General features: G+C 45.9%; 1 protein-coding gene across 2 annotated transcripts; it reads left to right on the plus strand.

The window, feature by feature from the left end:
• Positions 1-103: 103 nt before the first annotated feature.
• Positions 104-23,397, plus strand: LOC311128706 (BCL2/adenovirus E1B 19 kDa protein-interacting protein 3-like). 2 transcript variants are annotated; one of them, XM_084160942.1, is made up of 6 exons: positions 104-246; positions 17,897-18,137; positions 18,830-18,917; positions 19,346-19,449; positions 21,047-21,196; positions 21,915-23,397. In XM_084160942.1, the coding sequence occupies exons 2-6, from the start codon at positions 17,917-17,919 to the stop codon at positions 21,961-21,963; spliced, it is 612 nt and encodes a 203-aa protein (XP_084017068.1). In that variant the 5' UTR covers positions 104-246; positions 17,897-17,916; the 3' UTR covers positions 21,964-23,397. The 2 variants fall into 2 exon arrangements, with proteins under 2 accessions (XP_084017068.1, XP_084017067.1); XM_084160941.1 differs by having other exon boundaries at positions 153-412.
• Positions 23,398-24,466: the final 1,069 nt, after the last annotated feature.

A 24,466-nucleotide genomic window follows, 5' to 3' on the forward strand; every position in this document is an offset into this window, starting at 1 on the left:
TGTTATTTTCTCACGATGTGGTGCCACAGGTATAATAACAACGGGACGGGGGGGTTGTGGTCCATTTCCAACACGTTACGTAATGATAGTCTGCCTATGCTTTATGCCTGCCTTTGTTACTAAAGAACGGGCTCATCTGACGTCATCACAGAGCTCGAGGAAGATTGCAGTGCTCCTAACCACTGGTTCCAGATCAGCTAACAGAACACATTTTAACTGTGCTGGCGGTAGCTACTCTGCAACAAGGTAAAGGCGACTCAGGGCAGTTTTGGTACGCGGTTGCGCGCACGTCCGAATGTGTGGAGGGAGTGTGCGTGGTCCATTGACAGTCATATGGAAGCAACCCTGTAAACAAGCACGATGTATGAAGCTGCTGCTGTAGTTGAGAACAACGGAGTCGATGGACTAAATGGTATGTTTCGTCGAAATGCTTGGTTATATTTTACTGTCATTGTTATTGTTTATTAGAAAACTTGACAGGTAATTTGAATCATTGTCTTTTGATACTTTACCATCTGGCTTTGAGCGTATAAACAATATCTAGTGAGCTTTGGGTTGGTTTTCTATGTAGTCATGGAGAAGGGTTGTGGATGCGCCTACATTGTGAACAGTGTACTATTTCTGTATTGACAGTATCATGGACCAATGGGATTTTAAGAGGCGGTGTAAACCGTATGATTGACCAACAGTAAACCAATCGTTGATGCACGCGGTGCTGAATAGGCGGGATAAAGTGAATGTCAACAAGACAAGATGGAAGAAGTCTGAGAAGCAAAAAATGGGTTTAGGGCAGATGTTCGTAAAATAAAAATGTTTGTAATAGTTCACATACCCGAGTTTTGAGGAAAGAAGTATTACGAAAACCTAACGAAATACACTTACTTAATATATTAAGTGTTTTTATTAATAATATGCCATTTTGCAGACGCTAAAAGCGATTTAGTCATGTGCGCATACATTTTTACGTATGGGTGGTCCCGGGGATCGAACCAACTACCCTGGCGTTACAAGCGCCATGCTCTACCAATTGAGCTACAGAGGACCATCATTATTGAATGCATAGTCAGCTAATTGTGCATTGTGTAATAGCTAGGCTACTTGCCGTCGATGTAAACATAGCAAACTGGCCTAGTTAATCTGTGTGGATTTAAATGTAGACCAGCAAAGAGTAGCCTCTAAAACTACACGTGCACCTCTGAACACACCTGTCCACATGGGACTGCTGCACTCGAGTGTTGTCAATTTTTATATAGCATCCTGATACTTCTGGGTAGCCTGCTACTGTGAAAATAATAATATAGTATGATCAGTCTAATGAGATATGTCATACCAGGTGATATGGTCATTTGCTTTATTATATGTGTATTCACTATCAGCCCCTAACAACAATTTAAACACAATTTATTGTTGAGCGATTAGTGAGTTTTGAGGTCAGTTCGATTGTTAAGAAATAATCATGGATTTCGATTATTTTTGTACATTAAATGCATTATGAACTCATGGAAATTCCAATGTGAAAAATAGTGAACATTCAATTGCCAAAACATTACAAATATTCCATTGTCTCTGTCAGGTCCACATTAAGTAGACATCAATGGAAAAATAGGAAATTACAATGAAAGCAAATATTTCAGTTGTGAATATGTAACCGGTGTGAAATGGCTAGCTAGTTAGCGGTGCGCGCTAGTAGCATTTCAATTGGTGACGTCACTCGCTCTGAGACCTTGAAGTAGTTGTTTCCCTTGCTCTGCAAGGGCCGCGGCTTTTGTGGAGCGACGGTTAACGGTGCTTCGAGGGTGACTGTTGTCGATGTGTGCAGAGGGTCCCTGGTTCGAGCCCAGGTATGGGCGAGGAAAGGGACGGAAGCAACACTGTTACATTGGTGCCGTGACCCGGATCACTGGTTGCTGCGGAAAAGGAGGAGGTCAAAAGCGGGGTGAGTGTAACCGGTGTGAAATGGCTAGCTAGTTAGCGGTGCGCGCTAGTAGCATTTCAATCGGTGACGTCACTCGCTCTGAGACATTGAAGTAGTTGTTTCCCTTGCTCTGCAAGGGCCGTGGCTTTTGTGGAGCGACGGGTAACGGTGCTTCGAGGGTGACTGTTGTCGATGTGTGCAGAGGGTCCCTGGTTCAAGCCCAGGTAGGGGCGAGGAGAGGGACGGAAGCAACACTGTTACATATATTACTTAGTTTTTATTTGATGACTTTATTATTTTAAAGTAATAATAACAACAGTCATGCACCGTATGTCAGACCATGCACTGTCTCTTATTTCTTCTCGGAAAGTTAGCTTAAACATGATATTGCTCCTGCTCCAGCCCTGTGGTCATAGCTCACCCGAAATTATTTGCGGGTGCTGTTCAACTCCCGCCACATTATTGTAGCTCTCTACCTTTACTGTGTATTGTGGTAGCTGTTGGAATACAGTCACCGGTATTATATTAGTTAATTTGATTAATCAGTATATTGCATAAGAAATATTTTATATTTATAAAAAAAAATTCTTCACATTCTGAGCTGTGAGAACACCGCATCACCATGATGCTGGGCATGCATGGCTGCTCCTCTTGTGGAGCTGAACTACAAGTAGAAGATGGTCATGACCTGTGCCCTGCCTGCCTAGGCGTTGGCCACCTGCGTGAGGCCCTTTCTGACCCCTCCATTAACTGCGCCTCCTGCCTGATAAGATTAGGGAAGCGCGGCTAGCCAGAGTTGAGGGCCTGGTTTTCACAGATAATTTACCAGCTTCCGGCGTTGTTCGCAAGGACCCACCCAGGGCCACCAAAAGAGGGAAAGCCACCAAAAGAGGGAAAGCCCACGAAACCAACCCCCCCCCCCCCCCCCCCCCCCGGTGAAAAAGGGTGACCAGGATGATAACACGCCCAACATAGTGAAGGAGGTGCCAACCAGTGTTTTGGACCCATTCAGTCTCAATGCTAAAGATGGGTCAGAGGAGTCATTCCGAGGAGTCTTCACAAGATGTGTGAACGCAGCCCTGAGCTCCCTCCACCTACAGGGGATCTGTGCCCCCTCTTGCGAGTGTGCGGCCGAGGGCACAGCGCTGACACTGACACACGTCACCGCACTGGGTCTTACCGTAAACAACGAAAAGAGCAACTTCACACCAAGCTAAAAGGTCACCATTATTGGCAAGGCTCTGAATACCCACACTATGAGGGCATGTATAACACCTCACAGCATTCTTCTGCAACAATTCCAGTTGAATGCGTTGGTGAAGTTACAAATGTTCCAACAACTGATGGGCATGCTTGCGGCGGCCTCCGCGGTGACACCGTTAGGCCTGGTTTCTTTAAGACCACTACAAGTCTGGTTCAACGAGCTCCGCTTGGACCCCAAGCGGAACAGAAACACCAAAATACGGGTGACAAGGGTGTGCTACTCTACTCTGCGGCCATGGAGGAAGAGAACCTACCTGACTACAGGTGTCCCCCTCGGATCAATTCCGGCAAGGCGGGAAGTAGTGACGACCGACACTTCACTGACAGGCTGGGGAGCAGTGTGGCAACACAGGTCAGTACGGGAAGAGTGGTGCCCCCGCTGGAGGAAAGACCACATCAACGTTCTAGAACTTCAGACAGTTTACCTAGCCCTGAATCACTTTCGGCCGGTTCTCAAACACAAACATGTCCTGATACAATCAGACAATACATTGAGTGTTCCACATCAGCCATCAAGGGGGAACGAGGTCTGTACCATCCCTACAGGAGGCCCAACAACTCCTGACATGGGCCCTACCACATCTGGCCTTCCTACGAGCCATTCATCTCCCAGGCAAGGTGAACGAGGTGGCAGATTTCTTGTCACGACAGAAACCGCCCCCGGGGGAATGGAGACTTCACCCGCAAGTAGTGAAGATGATACGGCAGCGGTTTGGAACAGCACATGTGGACCTGTTCACCTCAGAGCAAACATCCCACTACTCCTTCTGGTTCTCTCTGGCAGAGTCCAAGTGCCCCCTGGGCATGGACGCCTTAGCCCACACATGGCCAGAGGGCCTACTGTATGCTTTCCCTGCGACCCCCCTGATCTTAACAATGCTGCACAGGGTCTCTCGGGCTCAGCACAGGCTGCTGCTTGTAGCCCCCAGATGGCCAGTGAGACCCTGGTTTCCAGCCCTCCTCAGTCTTCTGTAGGGAGAACCATGGCAGCTCCCTCAGACAGAACCTGCTCTCACAGTTGGATGGCATCCCAGCCCAGACCAACTACAGCCATGGGTGTGGCCTCTGAAGAGACGGATCCTCTACTGATCGGCTGTGATCCTGCTATTATTGAGACGTTACAGAACGCCAGAGCCCCATCGACCAGGATGATGTAGGCTGTTTACCGAATGGTGCTCTACCAGGGCGGAGGAACCGGTGTCCTGCTCTGTACCTGTTACACTGAGCTTCCTTCAGAAACTATTGGAGTCAGGTCTCTGCCTCTACCTTGAAGGTGTATGCCTCAGCCATATCGGCTAACCATTTACGCATCGATGGAAAATGGTCAGGTGCCCACTACCTCATCTGCCAATTCTTACAAGGTGTCTGCCGGCTGCATCCCCCCAGGGCCCTGCGTGCGGCATCCTTGGATCCGCCGCTAGTATTGGAGGCTTTGACGAAACCTCCCTTCGAGCATATGGAGGAGCCGGACATAAAATTGTTATCTCTGAAAAATACTTTCCACTTAGCTATTTCATTAGCGGAACGTGTGAATGACCTCCGCGCTCTCTGAATCCTTTCTGCCTATGATGGAAGGCAGACGACCTAGGTGTGACCTTATGGCCCAATCCAGCCTTTTTGCCTAAGGTTTTATCACCCCTTCACATCAATCAAGCCATCGAACTGGCGGCCTACTGCCGCCCACCTTTCCAGAATGCGGAGGAGGGGCGAGCAAATCTCCTGTGTCCAGTCCATTCCCTCAAACGCTATATACAAGCCTCAGAGCACTACAGGAAGTCAGACCAGCTGTTTCTGTGCTTCGGTGGGAAGTCAAAAGGCCTCGCAGAGGCTTTTACAATGGGTTGTGGATGTCATCACTCAGGCCTACAAGGGTGTAGGGCTCCCTGTCCCAGAAGGTGTGATATGTCACTCAAGCAGAAGTGTCGCCACATCCTGGACTGCGCTGAGAGGCATCCCCCAGAATGAGATATGCGCAACTGCTACCTGGTCGTCGCCATGCACGTTCTCGAGATTTTACAAGGTTAACGTCGTATCCTGCCACACCATGAGGTCTGCCATTCTTCCAGTGGCACTGGCACATTAATCAGAGGTTAGTAGTGCTATTTCTCACGACCTTGTTGGTATGAGTCATCCATACTTTCAACCGTACTGACGGTCTGAAAGGTATGAAGTAGAACAGAAGTTACGAATGTAACTATGATTCTACGAATACCTGGAAGACGGTCAGTACTTTCCTGTCACTCTGAATCTTTTGGCGAGAAGATTCTCTGAGACAGTGTGTGGTCTAACGTATGGTTTTATGTGAACCGCGGGGGCATGTCCTCCCTCGCTGTCACGTCACCGCAGTGACTTTGTTGTTTTTCTCAGGCAGGATGAAAACGACTACATCGACCATGATCCTTCGCTAGTTATGCCCACTTTCACCATGTTTTTTTGTTGTGCCATTCAGCCCAATTCAGCAAAATGGCATGCTTCAAATTCAAATACTTCCGGCTTCATGAGCCATCGAGAGTTTTCCATAGGAATACGTGGATGATGTCAACGCTATCACGTCCAAGGTAAGCCCATAGAAACGTTTTGGGCTTATTTTGGACAGATTTTGAAACATCTCACTTCGCCTCTTACTCTCTGATCCGTCTCTGTCCAAGCCGGAAAATACAGGCTCTATGGATTATGGCCATTTGTATTTTATTTATTGAATTTTAAAACATGCAGTGAAGCCGCTCAACATTTACAATACATTCAGTCATCTAGCAGACACTCCCATCCAGAGCGACCCACAGGAGCAACCAGGGTCAAGCATCGACAGATATCCCACCAAGTCAAATGAAAATGTATGCACTCACTAACTGTAAGTCGTTCTGGATAAGAGCGTCTGCTAAAATGACAAACAAACAAAAAAAGCTCCCAACCGCCAGGCCACCAGCCATCCAAGATCCCTCACAGTTCTCCCGAGAGCTGCCCCTCAGTCCGTCCCCCTCCAACCCAACAAAAACATTCACCAACAAAATGAACAAGAGAAAGAGGAAAAACAAAAGAAAACAACAATGCAAGAAACAATAGACATCAAGGACAACAAAAATCTAAACAGCAAGGCCAACTATATGCGTTTGAGTGCATGTGCGGCACTATTTACGTGTGTGTGTGTGTGTGTGTGTGTGTATGTATGTATTTATAAACTCAGCAAAAAAAAGAAACGTCCTCTCACTGTCAACTGCGTTTATTTTCAGCAAACTTAACATGTGTAAATATTTGTATGAACATAACAAGATTCAACAACTGAGACATAAACTGAACAAGTTCCACAGACCTATGACTAACAGAAATTGAATAATGTGTCCCTAAACAAAGGGGTGGTCAAAATCAAAAGTAACAGTCAGTATCTGGTGTGGCCACCAGCTGCATTAAGTACTGCAGTGCATCTCCTCCTCATGGACTGTACCAGATTTGCCTGTTCTTGCTGTGAGATGTTACCCCACTCTTCCACCAAGGCACCTGCAAGTTCCAAGACATTTCTGGGGGGAATGGCCCTAGCCCTCATCCTCCGATCCAACAGGTCCCAGACGTGCTCAATGGGATTGAGATCCGGGCTCTTCGCTGGCCATGGCAGAACACTGACATTCCTGTCTTGCAGGAAATCACGCACAGAACGAGCAGTATGGCTGGTGGCATTGTCATGCTGGAGGGTCATATCAGGATGAGCCTGCAGGAAGGGTACCACATGAGGGAGGAGGATATCTTCCCTGTAACACACAGCATTGAGATTGGCTGCAATGACAACAAGCTCAGTCCGATGATGCTGTGACACACCGCCCCAGACCATGATGGACCCTCCACCTCCAAATCAATCCCGCTCCAGAGTACAGGTCTCGGTGTAACACTCATTCCTTTGACGATAAACGCAAATCCGACCATCACCCCTGGTGAGACAAAACCGCGACTGGTCAGTGAAGAGCACTTTTTGCCAGTCCTGTTTGTTCCAGCGACGATGGGTTTGTGCCCGTAGGCGACGTTGTTGCCGGTGATGTCTGGTGAGGACCTGCCTTACAAGCCCTCAGTCCAGCCTCTATCAGCCTATTACGGACAGTCTGAGCACTGATGGAGGGATTGTGTGTTCCTGGTGTAACTCGGGTAGTTGTTGTTGCCATCCTGTACCTGTCCCGCAGGTGTGATATTCGGATGTACCGATCCTGTGCAGGTGTTGTTACACGTGGTCTGCCACTGCGAGGACGATCAGCTGTCCATCCTGTCTCAGAACAGCTCAAATAAGCAAAGGGAAATGGCAGTCCATCATTACTTTAAGACATGAAGGTCAGTCAACGCGGAAAATTTCAAGAACTTTGAAAGTTTCTTCAAGTGCAGTCGCAAAAACCATCAAGCGCCATGATGAAACTGGTTCTCATTGCAATTTATTGCCCTGACCACATCTGCAGTCCTCATGCCTCCTTGTAGCATGCCTAAGGCACGTTCAGTGTCCTAAGGCCTCTTTAGTGTCCTAAGTTTTCATAACTGTGACCTTAATTGCCTACCCTCTGTAAGCTGTTTCCATTTTACATTTACATTTACGTCATTTAGCAGACGCTCTTATCCAGAGCGACTTACAAATTGGTGCATTCACCTTATAGCCAGTGGGATAACCACTTTACAATATGTTATTTTATTTCTTTTTTCTTTTTTTTTTCTTTGGGGTGGGGTAAGGGGGGGGTAGAAGGATTACTTTATCCTACCCCAGGTATTCCTTAAAGAGGTGGGGTTTCAAGTGTCACCGGAAGGTGGTGAGTGACTCCGCTGTCCTGGCGTCGTGAGGGAGCTTGTTCCACCATTGGGGTGCCAGAGCAGCGGACAGTTTTGACTGGGCTGAGCGGGAACTGTGTTTCCGCAGAGGTAGGGGGGCCAGCAGGCCAGAGGTGGATGAACGCAATGCCCTCGTTTGGGTGTAGGGTCTGATCAGAGCCTGAAGGTACGGAGGTGCCGTTCCCCTCACAGCTCCGTAGGCAAGCACCATGGTCTTGTAGTAGATGTGAGCTTCAAGTGGAAGCCAGTGGAGTGTGCGGAGGAGCGGGGTGACGTGAGAGAACTTGGGAAGGTTGAACACCAGACGGGCTGCGGCATTCTGGATGAGTTGTAGGGGTTTAATGGCACAGGCAGGGAGCCCAGCCAACAGCAAGTTGCAGTAATCCAGACGGGAGATGACAAGTGCCTGGATTAGGACCTGTGCCGCTTCCTGTGTAAGGCAGGGTCGTACTCTCCGAATGTTGTAGAGCATTAACCTACAGGATCGGGTCACCGCCTTGATGTTAGCGGAGAACGACAGGGTGTTGTCAAGGGTCACGCCAAGGCTCTTCGCACTCTGGGAGGAGGACACAACGGAGTTGTCAACCGTGAAGGCGAGATCATGGAACGGGCAATCCTTCCCCGGGAGGAAGAGCAGCACCGTCTTGCAGAGGTTCAGCTTGAGGTGGTGATCCGTCATCCACACTGATATGTCTGCCAGACATGCAGAGATGCGATTCGCCACCTGGTTATCAGAAGGGGGAAAGGAGAAGATTAGTTGTGTGTCGTCTGCGTAGCAATGATAGGAGAGGCCATGTGAGGATATGATAGAGCCAAGTGACTTGGTGTATAGCGAGAATAGGAGAGGGCCTAGAACTGAGCCCTGGGGGACACCAGTGGTGAGAGCACGTGGTGCGGAGACAGATTCTCGCCACGCCACTTGGTAGGAGCGACCGGTCAGGTAGGACGCAATCCAAGAGTGAGCCTCGCAGTAGATGCCCAACTCGGAGAGGGTGGAGAGGAGGATCTGATGGTTCACAGTATCAAAGGCAGCAGACAGGTCTAGAAGGACAAGAGCAGAGGAGAGAGAGTTAGCTTTAGCAGTGCGGAGAGCCTCCGTGACACAGAGAAGAACAGTCTCAGTTGAATGACCAGTCTTGAAACCTGACTTGTATGGATCAAGAAGGTCATTCTGAGAGAGATAGCAAGAGAGTTGGCTAAAGACGGCACGCTCAAGAGTTTTGGAGAGAAAAGAAAGAAGGGATACTGGTCTGTAGTTGTTGACATCAGAGGGATCGAGTGTTGGTTTTTTGAGAAGGGGTGCAACTCTCACTCTCTTAAAGATGGAAGGGACATAGCCAGCGGTCAAGGATGAGTTGATGAGCGAGGTGAGGTAAGGGAGAAGGTCACCGGAGATGGTCTGGAGAAGAGAGGAGGGGATAGGGTCAAGCGGGCAGGTTGTTGGGCGGCCGGCCGTCACAAGTCGCAAGATTTCATCTGGAGAGAGAGGGGAGAAAGAAGTCAAAGCACAGGGCAGGGCAGTGTGAGCAGGACCAGCAGTGTCATTTGACTTAACAAACGAGGATCGGATGTCGTCAACCTTCTTTTCAAAATGGTTGACGAAGTCATCCACAGAGAGGGAGGAGGGAGGGGGAGGAGGATTCAGCAGGAGGGTAGCATAGGCTGAGATGAACTCTGCCTTGTTGGCCGCAGAACGGCAGTTCCAGAGGCTGCTGGAGACCTGGAACTCCACGTGGGTCGTGCGTGCAGGGACCACCAGGTTAGAGAGGCAGCAGCCACGCGGTGTGAGGCGTTTGTATAGCCTGTGCGGAGAGGAGAGAACAGGGATAGACAGAGGCATAGTTGACAGGCTACAGAAAATGGCTACAATAATGCAAAGGAGATCGGAATGAAATGAACAAAACATCTGGGAAAGCGAGAGAGCGGGGCCTCCCTCACTTACGTTTCACTGAAACACCCAAATATAACTCTCCCAACTTCCACCTCAGAAACTATAATTGTTGTAAACTACAGCGGTTCAATGTTTTCTAGGAATAGACTAACTTAGTTTATTCAGCTAGCTAACTTGGTACAGTATTCTTCTGTGAAAACCGTCCAGGGCACCTAGTCATATGACGCCACAGCCAACTAGCATGCCGGCCTCCAACAACACGGTTTAGCACCAATACTCGGCCACAACAAACCACCAGTGTGTCAACACGCCAAGCAGATCATTCGTGTCCGTGTCTAACGTTGTGGGTTAGTCCCGACAGCTTGAGCGAGTCCGTCGTCAACTTATTCAGCCAGTTACTTAGCTAGAATAGTTAGCATACTAGCTAGCTGTTAGTATTAACGACCGTTCCACAGGTGCATGTTCATTTAATTGTTCATGGTTCATTGAACAAACATGGGAAACGGTGTTTAAACGTTATTTGGATGTTTACGAATTATCATTGAAAGACCGGGTCCTGAAAAAGGGATGTTCCTTTTTTTGCTGTGTTTATATATACATTTTGTGTGTGTGTGAGAGAGTGTGTGTGCGCGCGCGTACAAGCACCTGCGCGGCATCAGCCTCTGGCAAACAGGCATTTGATGTAACAGCGTTCTCCCTCCGTGTCATTCAAACATACTTTTTCATTTAATTTTTTTGTATTTTATTTTGGTCATTGTAGTTAATTTCTGCGCTGAACTCTGTTTTTTAAAATGACTGTTTAAAAAAAGTTTTGTTTTGATGTCATCGGATAGAACTATTTAACTTTATATTTTTTTCTAGAAATGCGTCATTTTCACATGTAGACGCTGATATTGTGCTGGAGATAAGGAAAAGGAGGTTGAAAAGTGGTGGAATTGCCCTTTAACATTGCATTGTGATCTTCCTTTGTCAGAGCCTTCTACTCAACTTTGTTTGTCGTTATGACTGTGTCTATATGGATATGTCCTGTTAGCAAATATTGATGGAGTATGTGCTCAGCCTGGAATGGACTGAGGGATTTATATTAAAGACCTCCTGTGCGTGAATAGCAAGGGGTGCAAAAGGCGTGTTTATCATTGTCACACATACAATGCCTCTAGAGTAAGTACAGTCATTGCTGTGTTGACCTCCCTTTATGGGGGCTGGTGGGTATGGCCCTGAACTGAGTGGGTTTGCATGCTGCGCTATTTATGGACACCGTGACGTGGAAAGTGCAGAACGTTTTTCAGGACACACTAGGGTGGAGTAGGAAAGTGAGGGTGAGAATCAGAGGCCTTTCATTCAGAAGTTTGAGCGTACATGTCGTGTCAGTTACGTGCCGGTTGCAGTGAGAGCCAGGGAGGGAACAAGGTTTGTTATTGTTAGAGACAGCTTACTCACTCTGCCTATAAATAAGTGGATACTCATTTTTGCTGTGTAATTCTCAGAATTGGGTAAAGCTTTCTATCCACTGCAATGTCATTGTGTCTAATAGGATATCGCACTCCCATCCACACAATGGGTATATTCCGTTTATCTTACTCTTCTTTGGTGATTATGTGAGTCTTTGGAGCCATTGGTTAGGCTATATATTTTATGGTAAGAAGAACCAGGATGTATGTTTCCATACAACAGCTGATAACAGCTCCACGGCAGAGCAAGGAGCAGCCAGAATGTTCGGCTCACCACTTGCGTCATGGCAACCTTGTTTAGGCCATGGAGCACGGACAATGGGCTGTCGACAGTGGCTTTGCTGAGGCCACTGTGTAATCCTGGGTGCTGAGTCAGACATCGGGCAGGGGATGCGGGCTGCTGTCATTCGATGCCTGGCCAGTGAAACTGACTGAAAGACTAAGTCAACTAGGCTGACTGTCACATGACCAGTGTGTTTACTCTCTCTGCTATGAGATCATGTGCTCTGCTTGTGAGGTCTAGCTTCCTAATTTCTGGGAGTATGAGAGACATTTAAGATGGAAAACCAGAGAGAGAAAGAGACTGGATGTCTCTCCAGTGTCAGTGTGACTCCCTAGAGTTTGTATCCTAGCTGTGATTGGCAGTCTCCCCTGTAGCGAGTCCCTGCCTGGGCTCACATAGTAGCGTGGATCAGCCAGGGTAGACCATGGCTTGTATATCACAGCAGGTGCTGTAAACTAACAGCACAAAGAGGTATTCACAGCCCTATCACCATGCAGTAAATAGAGACAAGTAACAGACCCACTGGCTTAGGGAGGGTTAAAGGTCCAATGCAGCCATTTTTATCTCGATGTGAAATCATTTCTGGGTAACAAGTACCTTACTGTGATTGTTTTCAATTTAAATGGTAAAAAATAAACAAAATTAGCTTCTTAGCAAGGACCAATTTCTCAAGCAAGAACTTTGCTAGGACTGTCTGGAAGTAGTCTGAGTGAGGGGCCTAATTGGACGAGCTTAATGGGAGGGATATGTAACCTGAAAACGAGTTGCATTGACTTTACAGTGTCCCAAAACTTTTTGGAATTAGTGCTACAGGATGCACATTTCTGTTTGAAAAAGCTAGCCTTTGCTTTCCTAACTGATTGTGTATATTGGTTCCTGACTTCCCTGAAAAGTTGCATATCGCGGGGGCTGTTCGATGCTAATGCAGTACGCCACAGGATGTTTTTGTGCAGGTCAAGGGCAGTCAAGTCTGAGGGGAACCAGGGGCTATATCTGTTTTTAGTTCTGCATTTTTTGAATGGGGCATGCTTATTTAAGATGGAGAGGAAAGCACTTTTAAAGAACAGCCAGGCATCCTCTACTGACGGAATGAGGTCAATATCCATCCAGGATACCCGGGCCAGGTAAATTAGAAAGGCCTGCTCACTAAAGTGTTTTAGGGAGCGTTTGACAGTGATGAGGGGTGTTCGTTTGACCGCGGACCCATTACGGACGCAGGTAATAAGGCAGTGATCGCTGAGATCCTGGTTGAAGACAGCGGAGGTGTATTTAGAGGGTACATTTGTCAGGATGATATCAATGAGGGTGCCCATGTTTACAGATTTAGGGTTGTACCTGGTAGGTTCATTGATAATTTGTGTGAGATTGAGGGCATGGCCGGGGTGTTAAGCAAATCCCAGTTTAGGTCACCAAGCAGTACGAACTCTGAGGATAGATGGGGGGCAATCAGTTCACATATGGTGTCCAGGGCACAGCTTGGGGCTGAGGGGGGTCTGTAGCAAGCGGCAACAGTGAGAGACTTATTTCTGGAAAGGTGGATTTTTAGAAGTAGAAGATCAATCTGTTTGGGCACAGACCTGGATAGTATGATAGAGCTTTGCAGGCTATCTCTACAGTAGATTGCAACCCCACCCCCTTTGGCAGTTCTATCGAGATGGAAAATGTTGTAGTTGGGGATGGACATTTCTGAATTTTTGGTGGCCTTCCTAAGCCAGGATTCAGACACTGCTAGAACATCAGGGTTGGCGGAGTGTGCTAACGCAGCAAATAACTCAAACTTAGGGAGGAGGCTTCTGATGTTAACGTGCAAGAAACTAAGGCTTTTACGGTTACAGAAGTTAACAAATGATAACGCCTGGGGAGTAGGAGTGATACTGGGGGCTACAGGGCCTGGGTTAACCTCTACATCACCAGAGGAACAGAAGAGGAGTAGAATAAGGATACGGCTAAAGGCTTTAAGAACTGGTCTTCTAGTGCATTGGGTACAGAGAAAAAAGGGTCAGATTTCCGGGCGTTGTAGAATAGATTCAGGGCATTATGTACAGACAAGGATATGAGTACAGTGGAGGTAAACCTAAGCGTTGGGTAACGATGAAAGAGAGAGCATCACTGGAGGCACCGATTGAGTCGGTCTCCGTGTGTATGGGGTGTGGGACAAATAAGCTATCTAAGGCAAGTTGAGCTGGGCTGGGGGCTCTACAGTGAAATAGTACAATAAGAAATAACCAAAACAGCAATAAGCAAGGCATATTGACATGGGAGAGAGGCATAAAGCAATCACAGGTGTTATTCGAGAGAGCTAAGACAACAGCTGGTAATGGCGACAAAGTTTGGGTTGAGTCTAAACATAAACTGGATGCGGTACCGTATAAAGGAACAGTCCAGCAGGCATCAGCTGTTTAGCTGAGTTATCATAAGGTCCTGTAAACAGCAATAGGAGAGTTCGGAGGTAGTTCGGGGGCTGCTACAGCACTGGCGAGCAAGAGGCCACGGCTTGTGTGTGCTAGCGGGCCGGGGCTAGCAGATGGATCTTCATGGTCGACATCGTAACGGGAAGCCTATTGAAACCACATCAGATGATTTCGTCGGCAGACCAGTTGTGTTGGATCGGCGGGGCTCCGTGTCAACACTAGGAGGTCCCGTCCGGTTGACAGAGAGGTAGATAGCCGGGAGATGGGCCTGGCTCGAGGCTAGTTCAAGGCTAACTGGTGCTTGCTAAGGGGCAATGGTAATTAGCCAACGACAACAGCCATTCGGTTGCAGCTAGCTAGTTGCGATGATCCGGCGCTAATGTCCAGTGATTCCGGCAGAAAATCCGATATGCTCTGGGTCGATAGCACGCTGTGCAGACTGGCCAACAAATTGTCCAGGCTAGAGATAGTGCTGGCTGGTGGGTAGTGCATGCCACGGACAATGGTGAAGACGCTAACGGTGGCTAATAGCAAGTAGCTAGCTAGCTGGCTACCACAGCCATTTGGTTGCAGCTAGACTAGACTATTAACTTACTTTTGGCCATGTAGTGTATGTCGACATCCTTCAAATGAGTGGATGCAGCTATTTCAGCCACACCCGTATGAAATCGAGCACATAGCCATGCAATCTCCATAGACAAACATTGGCAGTAGAATGGCCCACACTGAAGAGCTCAGTGACTTTCAACGTGACACCGTCATAGGATGCCACCTTTCCTACAAGTCAGTTCGTCAAATTTCTACCCTGCTAGAGATGCCCCGGTCAACTGTAAGTGCTGTTATTGTGAAGTGGAAACGTCTAGGATCAACAATGGCTCAGCCGCAAAGTGGTAGGCCACACAAGCTCACAGAAAGGGAACACTGAGTGCTGAAGCGCATAGCGCGTAAAAACCGTCTGTCCTCAGTTGCACCACTCACTACTGAGTTCCAAACTGACTCTGGAAGCAACGTCAGCACAATAACTGTTCATCGGGAGCTTAATGAATAGGTTTCCATGGCCGAGCAGCCGCACACAAGTCTAAGATCACTATACGCAATGCCTAGCGTTGGCTGGATTGGTGTAAAGCTCGCCGCCATTGGACTCTGGAGCAGTGGAAACACGTTCTCTGGAGTGATGAATCATGCTTCACCATCTGGGTTTGGCGGATGACAGGAGAATGCTTCCTGCCCCAATGCATAGTGCCAACAGTAAAGTTTGGTGGAGGAGAAATAATGATATGGGGCTGTTTTTCATGGTTCGGGCTAGGCCCCTTAGTTCCAGTGAAGGGAAATCTTAACGCTACATTCTAGATGATTCTGTGCTTCCAACTTTGTGGCAACAGTTTGGGGAAGGCCCTTTCCTGTTCAGCATGACAATGCCCCCGTGCACAAAGCGAGGTCCATACAGAAATGGTTTGTCGAGATCAGTGTGGAAGAACTTGACTGGCCTGCACAGATCCCTGACCTCAACCCCATCGAACACCTTTGGGATGAATTGGAACACCAACTGCGAGTCAGGCCTAATCGCCCAACATCTGTGCCTGACCTCACTAATGCTCTTGTGGCTGAATGGAAGCAAGTCTCCGCAGAAATGTTCCAACATCTAGTGGAAAGCCTTCACAGAAGTGTGGCGGCTGTTATAGCAGCAAAGGGGGGACCAACTCCATATTAATGGCCATGATTTTGGAATGAGATGTTCGACAAGCAGGTGCCCACATACTTTTGGCCATGTAGTCTATATCGCCTGGTGATGTCACCAGGCAGGGCAAAACTCCATCCCACCTAAACAGACAGAAATTTCAGGCGGTCTTTTGAAACAGCTCTTACACTTAAAGGGCATTATCATAATTTTCACTGTATTATTCCAACTTGGAAATATACATAAAATATATGTAAAACACAGGATAATAAAGCTTTTGACTGCACTGGGCCTTTAAACTTACTGGTTGTGTGCCTCTGCCAGTCTCTCTGACTGTCTGTTTCTTTATCCCCCTCATCATATCATTCTAGGTATAATATCTTTTGAAGGATGTTTTTTAATCATTAGGCTATTAGTTCAGCATAGAGGCACAATTTACCATGGTCTGCAAAACATTTTTACAGAAAACATACTTAACACCAACAAGATATACAAAAACATGGAAAGTAATCATGTAGATATAAATGGTAATAAGTTGTGAAGTTTGATAGATTTGCAAAGTATCCCAACTGACAAATGTGACCAATGTCATGTACAGTTGAAGTCGGAAGTTTACATACACTTAGGTTGGAGTCATTAAAACTCGTTTTTCAACCACTCCACAAATTTCTTGTTAACAAACTATGGTTTTGGCAACTTTGTGCATGTCACAAGTAATACAATATTATTTCACTTATAATTCACTGTATCACAATTCCACTGGGTCAGAAGTTTACATACACTAAAATGACTGTGCCTTTTAAACAGCTTTGAAAATTCTAGAAAATGATGTCATGGCTTTAGAAGCTTCTGATAGGCTAATTGACATCATTTGAGTCAATTGGAGGTGTACCTGTGGATGCATTTCAAGGCCTACCTTCAAACTCAGTGCCTCTTTGCTTGACATCATGGGAAAATCAAAAGAAATCAGCCAAGAACTATAAATGGTAGACCTCCACAAGTCTGGTTCATCCTAGGAAGACATTTCAAAATGCCTGAAGGTACCACGTTCATCTGTACAAACAATAGTACGCAAGTATAAACACCATCAGACCATGCAGCCATCATACCGCTCAGGAAGGAGACACTTTCTGTCTCCTAGAGATGAACGTACTTCGGTGCGAACAGTGCAGATCAATCCCAGAACAACAGCAAAGGACCTTGTGAAGATGCTGGAGGAAACGGTGACAAAAGTATCTATATCCACAGTAAAACAAGTCATATATCGACATAACCTGAAAGGCCGCTCAGCAAGGAAGAGGCCACTGCTCCAAAACCGCCATAAAAAAAGCCAGACTACGGTTTGCAACTGCACATGGGGACAAAGATCGTACTTTTTGGAGAAATTTCCTCTGGTCTGATGAAACAAAAATAGAACTGTTTGTCCATAATGACCATTGTTATGTTTGGAGGAAAAAGGGGGTGGCTTGCAAGCCGAAGAACACCATCCCAACCGTGAAGCACGGGGGTGGCAGCATCATGCTGTAGGGGTGCTTTGCTGCAGGAGGGACTGGTGCACTTCACAAAATAGATGGCATCATGAGAAAGGAAAATTGTGCGGATATATTGAAGCAACATCTCAAGACATCAGTCAGGAAGTTAAAGCTTGGTCACAAATGGGTCTTCCAAATGGACAATGACCCCAAGCACAAGTTGTGGCAAAATGGCTTAAGGACAACAAAGTCAAGGTATTGGAGTGGCCATCACAAAGCCCTGACCTCAAGCCTATAGAAAATTTGTGGGCAGAACTGAAAAAGCATGTGCGAGCAAGGAGGCCTACAAACCTGACTCAGTTACACCAGCTCTGTCAGGAGGAATGGGCCAAAATTCACCCAATTTATTGTGGGAAGCTTGTGGAAGGCTACCCGAAACGTTTGACCCAAGTTAAACAATTTAAAGGCAATGCTACCAAATACTAATTGAGTGTATGTAAACTTCTGACCCACTGGGAATGTGATGAATGAAATAAAAGCTGAAGTAAATCATTCGCTCTACTATTATTCTGACATTTCACATTCTTAAAATAAAGTGGTGATCCTAACTGACCTAAGACAGGGAATTTTTACTAGAATTAAATGTCAGGAATTGTGAAAAACTGCGTTTTAAATGTATTTGGCTAAGGTGTATGTGAACTTCCGACTTCAACTCTACTGTATGTGTGTGTCCTGCAGGGTCCTGGGTGGAGTTGGAGATGAACAGAGCTGCGGCCGCAGCTGCGGCGGGGTTGTCCCAGTCTCCATCCACCGTGGGCCAGGCTCCGGGTCTGCTCCCCCTGCCTCAGGTGGAGGTGGAGGCAATGGTGGGGGGCCTAGAGCATGTGCCCTCCTCATCCTCCATCCATAACGGAGACATGGAAAGGATTCTACTGGACGCACAGCATGAGTCAAGCCGCAGCAACTCTTCCTGTGACAGGTAGGGGTATTACAATGAATACAGTTCAGCTTGGCCTTGAAAAACTAGGTACAGATATATATTTTTTGAACATAAAAAAAAAAGTTATCACCTGTAACTCTTCAATTCACTGAGGTCACATACTAGCCCAAAATGAATGTAGATTTAATCTCTGAATTGGTATAGTACTGTTTGCTGTTATGGCGCTGTAAATAGAATCCGTTTACAATAGTAAACAACATCTTCATCACCTGTGTGTGCACAGGGTGAGGTCACTCACTGGATTTAAATCCCCTCATACATCTGCTTTCCCTTCCCTCTGAGCCATGAGGTTGCCTGCCATAAACACAGGCTTATCTGAATTCACAGTCAACTGAGTCAGTCAGCTGTCAATGAGTCACCTGAGAATGTTTACCAGGAGTGTTTCTATAACAGCCTACTAACGGTAGAGTTCACAGACACACTCATCCTTCCACTTTGAGGTTGCAGGCTGAAAGGCAAAGTGAAATCATAATAGAGGCATGATTCGCATGCATATTTAGCCAACAAAGGCATGGTCTCTTGATTAATGCATTGGGAATTTGAGCACACCCCAAATCTTCGACCTGATTACTGCATACAAGTGTACATTCTCATGCACCAAGGGAGAGAAGACTTGGAGTGCAGTGATTGGCTGTAACTGTTTTTATTTTGTTATTTGATCCTCCCCACAGTCCTCCCCGGCCTCATAGTCCCCAGGAGGATGATCATGATGGACAGATCATCTTTGATGTGGACGTGAGCAGCAGAAGAGACTGCCAAGTAAGAGTTATTACTCAGTGTGCCTGAGCTACCTACGTCACGTATGTTTCCATGGCAATATAACCTGCTGCTTCCCTCAGTCTCTTGTGAATGACAACCATAGCCTTTGTTACAATGGTGATGGCGGCAGGAAACACTAACCCAGTGGGTTTGAATCTATGGACACGGCAGTAGCCTCAGTTTCAGGTTCCTTTATAGTTACACACACACGACCTCTGTCAGTGGATGACATGGCAAAGCCACATTTTTCTGTTGCTGAAAGGAGATGTTGACAACTGACTCTCTGTGCCTGTAACCATGGCAGCCTCACACACAGGGTTTATTGTATGATCTGTATTGTATGGGCGGTCAGCCATATCGTCTCAGTGGCTCCCCCTCTTGTCTGTACTGAAATTGGTGTCCTAATGCGCAGCATGTGTCCCTTGCAGTCAGAGGAGGATACCCTGGAGAAGGAGAGGGACATGGATATCCTCATGAAGGACTCAGACTGGGTAGCAGACTGGTCAAGTCGGCCCGAGAACATTCCTCCTAAGTGAGTGATGTACACAGTCCCATTTTTATTTTTCTATTTTTTATTTCACCTTTATTTAACCAGCTAAGCCAGTTGAGAACAAGTTCTCATTTACAACTGCGACCTGGCCAAGATAAAGCAAAGCAGTGCGATAAAAACAACAACACAGAGTTACATATGGGGTAAACAAAACATAAAGTCAAAAATACAACAGAAAATATATATACAGTGTGTGTGAATGTAGTAAATTATAGAGGTATGGCAATAAATAGGCCATAGTGCAAAATAGTTAACATTTCGTATTAACACTGGAATGATAGATGTGCAAAAGATGATGTGCAAATAGAGATACTGGGGTGCAAATTAGCAAAATAACAATATGGGGATGAGGTAGTTGGATGGGCTAATTACAGATGGGCTGTGTACAGGTGCAGTGATCGGTAAGCTGCTCTGACAACTGACGCCTAAAGTTAGTGAGGGAGATAAGAGTCTCCAGCTTCAGAGATTTTTGCAGTTCGTTCCAGTCATTGGCAGCAGAGAACTGGAAGGAATGGCGGCCAAAGGAGGTGTTGGCTTTGGGGATGACCAGTGAGATATACCTGCTGGAGCGCAGACTACGGGTGGACGTTGCTATGGTGACCAGTGAGCTAAGATAAGACAGGGATTTGCCTAGCAGTGATTTATAGATGACCTGGAGCCAGTGGGTTTGGCGACGAATATGTAGTGAGGGCCAGCCAACAAGAGCGTACAGGTCACAATGGTGGGTAGTATATGGGGCTTTGGTGCCAAAACGGATGGCACTGTGATAGACTACATCCAATTTGCTGAGTAGAGTGTTGGAGGCTATTTTGTAAATGACATCGCCGAAGTCAAGGATCGGTAGGATAGTCAGTTTTACTAGGGCATGTTTGGCAGCATGAGTGAAGGAGGCTTTGTTGCGAAATAGGAAGCCGGTTCTAGATCTAACTTTTGATTGGAGATGCTTAATGTGAGTCTGGAAGGAGAGTTTACAGTCTAACCAGACACCTAGGTATTTGTAGTTGTCCACATACTCTAGGTCAGACCCGCCGAGAGTAGTGATTCTAGTCGGGTGGGCGGGTGCAAGCAGCGTTCGGTTGAAGAGCATGCATTTAGTTTTACTAGTGTTTAAGAGCAGTTGGAGGCTACGGAAGGAGTGTTGTATGGCGTTGAAGCTCGTTTGGAGGTTTGTTAACACAGTGTCCAATGAAGGGCCAGATGTATACAAAATGGTGTCGTCCGCATACAAGTCTTAGTGTATCTGGTCTTCTAGGTAAATCCTAGAGTTTTTGTGCATACAGTAATACTACTTATGGCTGAATATTTCCAAATGATAAAGAGAAGATTAATAATACTGTAATGCATCCACAGGAGGCTGCTGAGGGGAGGACTGCTCATAATAATGTCTGGAACGGTGCAAGTGGAACGGCATTAAACACATGGAAACCATGTGTTTGATGTATTTGATACCATTCCGCTCCAGCCATTACCATGTGCCCATCCTCCCCAATTAGGGCGCCACCAACCTCCTGTAGGACAATGTTGATGAGGAAGATGTTGACGTTACTGTATGATAACCATAATGTGTCCATGCCTGTAGGGAGTTTCATTTCCGCCACCCCCGGCGTTCAGATACACTCAGCATGAGAAAGACCGGGGCGATGAAGAACGGAGGTGTCTTCTCTGCAGAGTTCCTCAAAGTGTTCATCCCCTCGCTGCTACTGTCACACATCCTGGTCCTGGGGCTGGGGTAAGAACAAACCTAGGACACTATTTTGCCATTAACCTCAGCTAGGCAATCATTTGTGTTATAAATGTGATAATGGCACTTTTTTTTATATGGAAGTGAAAAAGCAAAGTGAAGACATTACGGAATGCTTGTTTCAACCCATCAATGGGTCTGCCAGGAGAATAACATTTTCCATTATTTAGCCATTAGCTGGCTAAGTAAACACTTCCTTCACAGATTAATGTAGACCGACAATTCCCAAATGAAATCTCCTGAACAGCTTTACATTTCCTTCTGTTTACAGTTGTTTACATACAATTAGAAGAAAACACCAATCAGATCCAATATAGAATGTAGTAAGGAACATTGAGAGGACTGTTTTGTTTACTGGGAATCAGATATCCCTGGAACAGAACTGCATGTACAGAAAATGATTAGCCACTATATTATGCACACACACACACACACTTCCATGCATATTTCTGTATAAACCAGCAGATGGCGTGTGGTGGCAGCAGACAGTTGGCAGCTGCAATGCTCGAGCCCTGTTTATGTCTGGGTCTAGATAGTAGAGCAGCTGCTGCTGGGATGGATGGACACCTGCTGCACCACACCCTTAACACACACTTTATGACAGCACAGATGACACGACAGGGACACTCCAACTCCATCTATCGCTTATCAGCCTACTAGTTAATGACTCGGGGTGTAACTGCTCTCTCCCTCTCTCCCCTCTTAGGGTGTACATTGGGAAGAGGTTGACCACGCCCCCTACGAGCTCTTTCTGAGCGGGAAGCTGAACGAGTGCCTGCGGAGAAATTACGCTGTTGTACGAAGAATGCCCCTCTCCCCCCCCTCTCTTCCTCACTCATTTGTATTAGCTTTACAAGGAAAAAGTGAGGTCATGTTCCCTTTTCCCCCTGTTTGGGTGTAATTGTTTATAATGGGTGTTTTTTTTGGGAGGGGGCAAAGCATAAAACCAAACCAAACTCTTCTACACGCTAGCTCCAGCACTCTGTAATGCCTGGTACAAGAGAGCTGTCTGGCCCACAGATTTACAAGATAGAAGTAGCCCAAGATTGTGCCACATACAACAGTGGTTGGATGAATCTCTCAAGCCCATCACTTGACCCTGAAAGGGTCTAACTAAATTCAGAAAGAAAGAAGCTAACCTGAAAATGTGAGCATGCCTTTGAAGGTAATCATTTTGTTTAGAACTATAAATACAATTTACTATAGATGTTTATTTATTTCTACCACCATAATTAAGGCTGAGTTTTGATTATGAAGGATATTACCATTGTGGCCATCTCAAACCCACAACCACCAGACACTGTGCATTGGAGAGAGTCTGCTTGGCCTGTCTTGTTTGTCTATCTTGAGTTCTTTACGACATATCACGAGCCTAGTTATTTAGGCCTGGTTCACTGGGTAGACCTCTGATATGCCTGCGACAGGTCATCTTACCACCTTACACACTTGTATAGCAGACATGTAAGAACAAGCTTATGTAGTTTGTTAGTCCAGCTGGAGATGAACCCTGATGTTTCACCACACTGATAGATGGAGTTGGAATGGAGTCCAGAGGCAGACTAGTTTTAGAGGCACAACCACATGGACATTCAAACATGCTCTGAATGTTACTGCGACCTACAGTATGCCACAGTGTTCAAAGAGGGACTGCATAATTTCAAAGTTGAGATTTAAGATTAACTTAAGATGGGGCTGTTTGTACTAACACTCCACCATTTGATATTGCTGACATCAACCTCTTTATTTCCCTCTACACAACTGCCAAAAGGAACTGAGGTCCACCTTGAACCTCAACTCTTCTCAGTAACCACGTGCCTCACCTCTGTTCCCAAGACTCCATTGTGGTTCTATTGCCTGTCTGTGATCAGACACCGAGGCTACTCTATGGCTTGTTTTTGGTTTGTTTCAGTGAGTTATATTGTCTGTATTGTTGTGACATTGGAGTCTGAACGCACAGAGCAGGAGGTAAAGCTATGATAAGACTGAACTCATCAGGGATTTAATGAAGATTATGTTAGAAATATACTTTGCAGGGCCCAAAGTGAAAAGGAAAGTTTAGAAATGATTCCCCTCAGACTGCTATGGTAACAATAGTTATTGTAATCATACACATCCTTTTGATTTCATTTTATGTTTTTTCCCCTCATTGGAAAAATATTTTGTCATTAAATTTACTGAATCAAGCTGAATTGTTGCTAAGGATTCTTTTGTATTAGTTTGACTGATTAACTATGCAAAGCGAAGGGATCACCTCTTTCCAACCAAGGTGCATGAATTGAGGAGAAAAGTGGAGAGGAGATTCAGTAACTCTTGCAGGACAATGGAATTTTATAAAATAAATAAAAGCGTATTTATTGTTGAGTAGAACCAATGTGAAAGGCTTTTGGCCTTCTTCAGGGTTTTTTACCTGAAAAAGGCCAAAAGACAAATTGTGTTGGTTCTACTTTTTACTGATTTAACTAGAAACAAACACAGACTCAAATGCATAATCTCACGCTTTGCATCAAATCAAAGCCAGCAGGGAGAGGCAGGGTGGTATGGCTGGTAGCCAGTCCTCATACCTCAGCCTAAAACATGCAGTCAGTTGTCATATTCCAGAGCCTTAAAACACCAAATGTTTAGCTGAGTGCGTGCCTGCACAGTCATTTGTCATGAAATGGAGCTTGTCCTGTCCCTGAATGTCCCTATGGAGGCCACAGGCCTGGTTCTGCTGACTGGCACTTCTGCCTCTTCCTGAGGGGGTATACTACAAAGCAGGATCAATGAGTTAGCTAACTAACTTGCCTAAATATTCTTCAATCACTTTTTATTGTTTAGAAAGATACGTTTTCATGGTCTAATTGACTCATCAACCAATAACACATACGTTTAGCTTTCTTAATTTTTAATGAACCAGAAAATCAATAGTTATTTCTGGTTGTTTATTAAAGTTAGTTGCCTAACTCATTGAACATACTTTGTAGTATACCCCTCTGGACATTATCCCACTCATGTTTCTCATATCACTGTCTTCATGTACAGTGAGGGAAAAAAGTATTTGATCCCCTGCTGATTTTGTACGTTTTCCCACTGACAAAGAAATGATCAGTCTATAATTTTAATGGTAGGTTTATTTGAACAGTGAGAGACAGAATAACAACAAAAAAATCCAGAAAAACGCATGTCAAAAATGTTATGAATTGATTTGCATTTTAATGAGGGAAATAAGTATTTGACCCCTCTGCAAAACATGACTTAGTACTTGGTGGCAAAACCCTT

The sequence above is a fragment of the Coregonus lavaretus genome (assembly GCF_964263955.1).
Source record: "Coregonus lavaretus genome assembly, chromosome: 4".
NCBI lineage: Eukaryota > Metazoa > Chordata > Actinopteri > Salmoniformes > Salmonidae > Coregonus > Coregonus lavaretus.